Source organism: Pholis gunnellus (assembly GCF_910591455.1).
Source record: "Pholis gunnellus genome assembly, chromosome: 23".
In the NCBI taxonomy this organism is placed as follows: Eukaryota; Metazoa; Chordata; class Actinopteri; order Perciformes; family Pholidae; genus Pholis; species Pholis gunnellus.
In genome coordinates this window covers 3,154,381-3,162,472 of record NC_136550.1, presented here as the reverse complement: position 1 = coordinate 3,162,472, position 8,092 = coordinate 3,154,381, and the positions used below count along the sequence as shown (strand labels likewise).

Here is an 8,092-nt window from a genome sequence, read left to right as displayed (position 1 = left end):
TACATAGCTTTTTTTTGTACATACACTTTGTTTGTATATTTCTTTCAAAAAAAAAAAAAATACACGGAATAGAGCATAATTAAGAACTTTTTTGGCAGCTTCTTCCTTTCTCAGAGGAAAGTCCCGATCATCATCAGGTGTAACAAGAAACGAAGACTTCTGCTTTTCTTTTAGTCTGAAAAGGAACCTCCAACTTGGCAGAGCAAAGGTGGAGAAGAAAAAATAACTCTGAAATTCTTTCTTTCCTTCCTTCAATCTTCTCCCTCAAGACTTCTTCGATCACTCACCCCTCCCCTACTCGTCAACCCTCTGCCCTTCAAACAGTCGCTCCCAGCAGCTCTTCCGACTTGGCCATGATCTCGTTCTGGTTGGAGTCCAAGCCGTAGAACTTCACCTTCAGCCCGTCGACGGGGTGGACCACTGGTACCGTGACCACGCGGGGGAACTGCCGGGTGGCCAGCTCGAAGCGGCTGGTGCTGGCCAGCTCAATGGCCAGGATGCGAAGGAAGAGGGTGGCGAGCTGCTTGCCCAGGCAGGACCGGACGCCACCGCCGAAGGGCAGATAGTTGAAGCGTCCCTCTTTGTCTTCTCCCCGCTCCTGGCTGAAGCGGTCGGGGTCGAAGGCGTCCACATCCTTGAAGACAGCGGAGGTGTCGTGGGTGTCACGAATGCTGTACATCACGCTCCAGCCCTTTGGAATCTGCACTCCCTGGAGAAAGAAGGACAGAGCAATGGAGCCAGTTAGCAGATCTTTTAGGGTGCAATCATAAGTGTAAGTGTCATCAATTCTGGAAAGGTTGTTGCACCTTTGCACATCGGCTTATAAGTTCGGAGATTATGTACTTTGCACAAACTCTGGTTCCAATTCTTGTAACTCATACTAGCTATGAATAAGGGAATATGAGAATCAGTTGTGATGGCACTTTGTCCTTCTTAAATGTGTCCTTAAAACCTTGTGTTTTGGGGTAGTTTCCTGTAGATGGATCAGACTTTCAAAGCTGCTCTTCGTTATTCTTTATAAGTCCTTCATAAAGATCTTAGAAGACTATGTTCTAGCTTCTAAAAAACTATTCATTTGAAATGAGATGTTTTTGTTTGTCTTTTTCGTCTTAGTTCTTATTCTTGACAGAAATTCCAAAGATGCTAGATGTGAAGATGAATGTGCCGTTTGGAAATACTTCATCAATTAGATCATGAAGTGGTATTCAGTCAGGAACTATTACTCGGCTACTCACGTCAAGTTCGAAGGTCTGCACGGCAGTTCGGTAGGCCCCCGAGACGGGCGTAAAGAGTCTCAGCACCTCCTTGATGACACAGTCCAGGTACTTGAGGCTCACGATGGTGTCCAGCCTCAGCTCTCCTGGAATAAGGCAACCATTGTGGAGGAGACCCCTGGTTCTCAGCTCCTCCCTCAGGCGCTCCAGGACGGGAGGGTGGCGGAGGAGCTGCATGATGAGTGAGGTGCTGGCACTGGCCGTGGTGGCGAAAGCAGCGAAGATCAGCTCGATAGTCGACTCCTGTGGGGGACGACAGAGAGGGGGAGATGGTGTGTCAGCGCGCTGGTTCCTTAAACCTTTTTGGCTTGTGTTGAGCAATGCCTACTTATGAGCCCTCGTCACAAGTCCACCAAGTGAACACCGAGCGCAGAGCTGTTCTGAGGGCGTTTGAGTTGCTTTGTCTTTACTTTCTGGGCATGCCAAGTGGTTTCTGCATCAGCTACTGATGGGTTAATGGCTTGTTACTTGGAAATATAGATGGTAGACTTATGTGCTGAAGGGTGATGGTGGACATTAGCCAAATGCCCAAAACATAGCCACCATTTCTTTTTTTTTAAGGTGGTAGCAATACAATAAACACCATTTATGCCCGAGGAAAACAGATTAATCTCACCCAGCATGTTGTAGGGTCTATTTTTTGCGTGTCATTATTAAGCCAAATTGTGAGCAAACCTTGCTTTGGGCACAAATCCACCACCTCACACCTCGATCTTGCCAAAAAAAAAAAAAAGCATGTTGTTTTCAATTCTTGAAAAGTAGCCTGTTTGGAAAAATGAAGTTCAAATCCAAAAACAACATCTAGCACGCCGTGCCGAGCCCATTATTAAGGTAGTGGAATAAATAACGCCGAGGCTGGGCAGCACGACTCCTATTATAAACCTCTCATCTGCCATCATCTGTGTCAAAACACATTTCTGCCTCACCCGACGTGTGTGTGTGTGTGTGTGTAATGCGTGCATCAGAAAACTGCAGGAGAGTGCTTCAGCCTGGGCCTCTGCGACAGGGGCTCCCCAGTTCACTTTGTGTATGTATTTATATACTGTATGTGTGTGTGTGTGAGTGTGTGTGCGTACAGGAGGCCTCTTTCAGACCCCTAGCAGGGGGAGTGTTGACTTATTTTTGGCCCTGGACGTAACCCAGAAACCACATAGAGCGAGAGAGAGAGCGAGTTGAGTTTCCACAGAATTCCTCAGAATTACTTTAATAGGTAAATAGAGGGTGTGCCTGTCCACGACTGTGTGTGTGTGTTACTGGCTGCCTATGGGCATCAGCTTAGCATCCCTGCAGTCATATTTTACATAAAGATGTGTATCATAAGTCACTTTCATTGCTTATGATGCCAAGATGATTTGTTGGAGAAATTACGATAATTGTCGACGTGTGTGGTTCGGTCAACGAACACAGGCTCCATTTTGGCAGCACTTTGCTAGATAAACAGTGAGCGTGTTCATTATGCGCGCCTTAGTGTTTGTTTGCACACATGCGCATCAGAGCTGGCGTGTTTAATGCTCCTATGTGTGATTTGAGGGGGGGCTTCGTGTGCGTCTGGCTTCCCTCCAAGCATGCGTTTCCACACCTTTCTCCTCAGGTGATTTCTGTGCGTTGGGCGCGTTACCTTCAGTTCCTGCATGGTGAGCTCGGTGCCGTTCTCTTTGGCGCTCTCCATCAGGACGTCCAGCGCGTCGCTGTAATCCTTCCCCTGGGAACACAAGGGCTTCTCCCTGATGGCCTTCTCTATGCTTTTCTGCAGGATGTCTCGTGCACGGATACCCTGTTAATTAAAACACAAATCATCAGCAACTACGACTTAGCATAAAGGGAATAGTTTTGTTTTTTGTTGGACGAAAGTTTGAATATAACGTACCTTCCTGTAGCCGCTAAACGGCAGGTCTATAGGCAGGCTGAACAGGTTGTCAACAAAGTCCTGGAAGGTTGTGAACAGATGCCTCATCTCCTCCTCCGACACCCTGAATCCCAGCAGCACCCTCACCGCCATGGTGAAGGACAACCTCTGGCTCTCCCTGCGAAAAAAACAACCAATCAGGACCTCAGTCTTTCTGCATAAAATAGTACAACATCCCGACCCACTATGACGACATTACTACCAGCAGTATGATGATGATTCGACCAATCTGTAAGCACGATAACAATGACATTTCTTTCTCTTGTGAATGCGTTTCCACGCTAGGACGCCCACCGTACCTGTAGACGTTGATGGGCTCAGGGTTGGAGCTCCACACTCGGAGGCTCTCCTGGATGACCTGCTGGATTTTCGGGAGGTAGGACTCCAAAGCTTCGTGGCTGAACACTTTGGCAAACACCTGGAGAGACAGAGAAACGGGCATGTTCATGACACATACTGCACAGACAGATAAAGATCACCCGGGATTTGCATTAGATAATCATAAATTGTATGACTTGGCACACAGACAGAAGGCACAGAGACCTTCTTTTATGCAAGTCTTTTATTACGTTTATTAACACTTTCACCACTCCTACAAATTCAATCCAATCTGAACTTTCAGTAGAAAGTATATATATATATTAATACGGTTTTAGCCATGTAAGTGGTGTGGCTCATTGGACAGCAATGTTGGTGTGACGGTTGGTCAGTCCACCCCATTGACCAAATCTTTCAGACTTAGGTGATTTGCTTTAGGGCGGGGCTACCTTGTGATTGACAGGTTGCTACCTCGCAGTTATCCGTTCTGGGAGTGTTTTTTGTCTCAGAGCTTAAAACTCTTTCACGGTGTGTTTTGAATTCATGAAAGTTAGTTGTAACATTTTGGTCGTCTTGTTCAGCGTTCGGTTGTGCTTAGCTCCACTTCTGGTTGCAAAAAAAACAAGATGGCGACGGCCAAAATGCCGAACTCAAGGCTTCAAAACCGTAGTCCGCAAACCAATGAGACGCCACGCGGACTACGTGCATTTCTTATCCACGGTCTACGGCTTTAACTCGATGGTTGCGACTCGTTTGATATGTTGTTCCTAATGTTCCCCTTCGTTCTCTCTCCTGTCACATCTCCACAACGTTTTCTGTCCATTAATCTCCTTCGTCTCTCTTTTGAATTATACCAAGACTTTCCATCGTATGTTCATTCTTATTATTTTCTGTCTTACAGAGACTTATACATTGTGGAGGTTTTTTCCCTGTAGTCAGCAGAACTCCAGTGACAGGCAGAAAGGAGGAGGGGGGGGGAGTTAAGTCTTTCCTGGCTGCTCGTAGTATTTCTTAGTACGAATCAGTCACCAGTCGTCAGTGTTGTTTGGACAAATAACATTCCATCTGATTTAAACTCCGAAAAACTGCCCTTAAAATAGTCTTGGAAATGATTTAGAAGTGGAGAACATTGGAGGGTAGAGAGGAGAAAAGCGTGCGGGCTGGACTAGAATCGGGCTTTTATGTTGATATGAATCAGTCACTAACACTTAGCTTTATTAGAGGAATAACTCTCTTGTGCATTTGACCTTTTGAGCTCTCCCTCAGTATGGTTACTTCCACTGCTGCTCGGGTGAAACGTCAACTCTTCAGCGATGAACACGAAACAGTTGAGCTTTTTTAGCGATGAGTTTTCATAAAAGGCCGTTAAGTTTCACAGACGTTGTGATGCTATTCAGACAGTAATCGCAAGAAGGCAATGCTGAACATTGTCGGGCATGTTCAGCGGCTGGTAACACATGGTTTGCATTTTCTGCCCGTTGAAATGAGACTGGAACATTTGAACAAGCACGTTTTATATTAGAGGTACATTCAGCCGTCTAATGATCGGTGGCCGGTCCATTGATTCACTTTAAGAGCGTTACAATCGTTTAGGAAACGCTAGTTAAGCTGCAGGTCGAACATTCAACATGTAGATTTGTTCCTTTTTGGTATATTTTGAAGTACTTATGTTGTTTTTTTTATGAGCTACTTTATTTTCTAACCTGCACAAACTCATAATTGCATCTTGTCTTGTGGTCTTTCTCTATTTGTTTTATTGTTGTGGGTTCTTTTTTATGGCCTTCCTTGCAGATAAACTAAAGTACGCTTAACACAAAATGACACGCTTAATCTCCAAAACACTTTTTAAAAGTGGCATCTGTCCAGAAGTGAGCTCTGTAAACCCTGTACGCCACAGTGCGTCTGTGCTCGAATTGAACTTCTACTGGATTTTTAGCTGTTTAAAGCACATCGTGAACAATGAAAACGAGTTTTCTGTGCGTTTGCAATATGTTTTTAAATAAGCTAATACACTTGGATAACATGGTTCTAAAGACAGACTGTTCCTGCTTCTTTTCATTGAGACATAAAGGGAGGCGGAGAGGGAAGAAAGGAGCTTCTAGTGGGATCCGAGCCCAGGCCAGTGAGGGTACATGTGGTTCCTGAGGTCGATGTTTTAGCCACCGAACCATCAGTCGGGCACTTGTACTCTTATTTTGTCCTCTACCTCATTTTCCTCTCATTTTCTTTCTCCTCCGTTGCTCTCTTCCCTCTCTCTCTCTCCCCCATCACTCCCCTCCAAAACCCTGCTTCCCTCCCTTCGTCGCCCTCGGAATGAATGAACAATAGTCCACTGAGCCGGTGCTGTGTGCGTGAATAAAGTGTGTGGATTACGTTGTGTGCGGCGTACGGCTATGTATTTATGCTGTGTGTGTGTGTGTGTGTGTGTGTTAGGGAGTGGTTAGCGCAGATCACAGGGCGCTCTAAGACGTTAGCAGCGCTACATTTCCTCTGCTGCCGCACCCTGGGGCCGCTGGGCACAGATCAGCTTACATGACCTGCTCTCCAACCCTGGCCACGGGGGACTACACACACTATCTGACCTCAAAACAGTCTGGAGGGGGGGGGCAAGGCTGTCATGGCCGTTTGTCGCTTGGCGGTGGATTTAGATAGTGTGGAGTAGAAGTTACTGTCAATGTAGCATCGCCACTGTTGTTGGTTCGTGCGTTGCTCAGGGCTCAGAGGAGGAGGGTTTGGCTTTGGAGGGCACCAAAGCAAAGTCCTGAACAACTTGCGGTCTTGAAATCGCGAGTCTTTAAATCGTGGTTTTGACGCAACAAGATCTTTCAACCAGGAGGAATCCAAAATGAGTCTGTCGTCACGAAAACACCCGAGAAGTGACGCTTGCTGACACATTTTCACTTCTTTACTATTTGCCCTTTGTAGATCAGTCGCTGCGTTACGTGTCGTGTATTTCCCCCATCAAACGATCCGTCCGTCCAACACCGGAGGTGCAACGCTTACGGTAAATTTCCTGCTGTTACGAGCGAGCCCTCCGCCAGCTTTCCCCATCAACTCGCGTCTCGGGATGTGCTTTGGCCGGAGCGTCCTGACAGACTTCCCCGAACAGATCCAGATAGTTAACCTGCTGGATATCTGGAACGTGTCTGCGACGCATCGTTGAACCTCTCGGCTCGCGTCTTTAAACACACACACAGCGCCCGAGTGGCGATATTTGGATGTAAGGGGTTGGTCGATCAGTCGTTTGATGATTGAATTAACTTTCACGTCAACGGTTTTAAATCCATGACTCGACCAGCGGTTTGCCAGCGGTTTGCCGGGAAATATTCGTTAAGCCAAACGAGGTTGTGTAACGCTGTGAATTTGGCCATTTAACCCGTCTGCACTGGATTAGGCGTAATTGGTCAATTTGGGCGAGTACTTTGCCTATTCCTACACACACACACACACACACACACACACACACACACACACACACACACACACACACACACACACAGCGACTGACTGTCTCACTGGTCCTACAGTAGCTCAACCCTGCTGCTCCGACTATTCATGAATGTGTGTGTGTGTGTGTGTGTGTGCGTGTGTGTGTGCAGGCAGACGGGAGGCCGAGACTCTGAAAGGTAACTACAGGTCAGACAAACACACATGGTATCCTCCTGCACGGCCTGGCTGCCAATCAAACGCATTTTTTTTTTTTTTATGCAGTGTCACTCTGGGACGGTCCAAGCTCCACACAGGACGGGGGTGGTGTGTGTGTGTGTGTAGGTGTGTGTGTGTGTGTGGGTGGGGGGGATTGTTCAGTCATTTTGCTGCACCACAAAAACGTGACGGTCTTCTGTTAGCCTGCAGCGCAAAGACACAGGCTTAAAGACACACACACACACACACTCCCAGACTCTTACACACACACACTGATATAGTCAAACACACACAGACACAGTCGTCCTAATAACGTCCATATGTCTTAAATTATGTGAAAGTGCTGCGAGCTGCTGGTTCCTCAGACATGTAAAGACTCCTTTATTCTTCTCTCTGCCCTCCTCTCCCTCCTCTCTCTCTCTCTCTCTCTCTCTCTCTCTCTCTCTTTCCCCTTACTCCCACCTCTTCCCGTCTCTCTCTGCCCCTTCATCCATCCTTTTAAAAAAAAACGTTTCTTTCTTTCTCCTCATCAAACAAACAGTCCATACGTCTTTCCATCATCACTTCCAATCAGAAAAAGATTTGTTTTGTTGACGGCCGTTAAAGGGAAACCTTTAGATGTGGGTGTCCGTTCAGCGTCGATGATAAAGTTACATTCCGGTGTGTTCTATAGACCCAGAAAGCCGAGTACGCGCCTGCAAAATCTGTTCTTCCTGCAGCCAGCGCCGTCATCTGACGGGACCGTGACGTAGCTGGCGGCGAGGAAGAACTACAACAAGCTGCGTTAAAGTTGCATTGAAGTATAACTTCTCTGTACAGCCTCTTAACATGAGTGTTTCCTATTTGTAAGACTTATACTTTCATTCTAGTGTGTGTTTAAAGGGGAATGACGCACTTTTTGCTCCACTAAATATCCCTGCAGTTACTCAGCAGAATGAGGATCAATTAC

At 46.7% G+C, this 8,092-nt stretch overlaps 1 protein-coding gene across 1 annotated transcript in view; it reads right to left on the bottom strand.

The window, feature by feature from the left end:
- Positions 1–316: 316 nt before the first annotated feature.
- Positions 317–8,092, bottom strand: part of cyp26b1 (cytochrome P450, family 26, subfamily b, polypeptide 1) — a gene marked incomplete at its 3' end in the record, with an annotated part of 25,447 nt that continues 17,671 nt past the window's right edge. Inside the window, exons 3-7 of the mRNA XM_079185262.1 lie at positions 3,480–3,598; positions 3,142–3,298; positions 2,893–3,048; positions 1,236–1,517; positions 317–709 (exon numbers count right to left, since the gene is read on the bottom strand). Coding sequence (XP_079041388.1) covers positions 317–709; positions 1,236–1,517; positions 2,893–3,048; positions 3,142–3,298; positions 3,480–3,598 — 1,107 coding nt within the window. The remainder of the gene's footprint in view (positions 710–1,235; positions 1,518–2,892; positions 3,049–3,141; positions 3,299–3,479; positions 3,599–8,092) is intronic.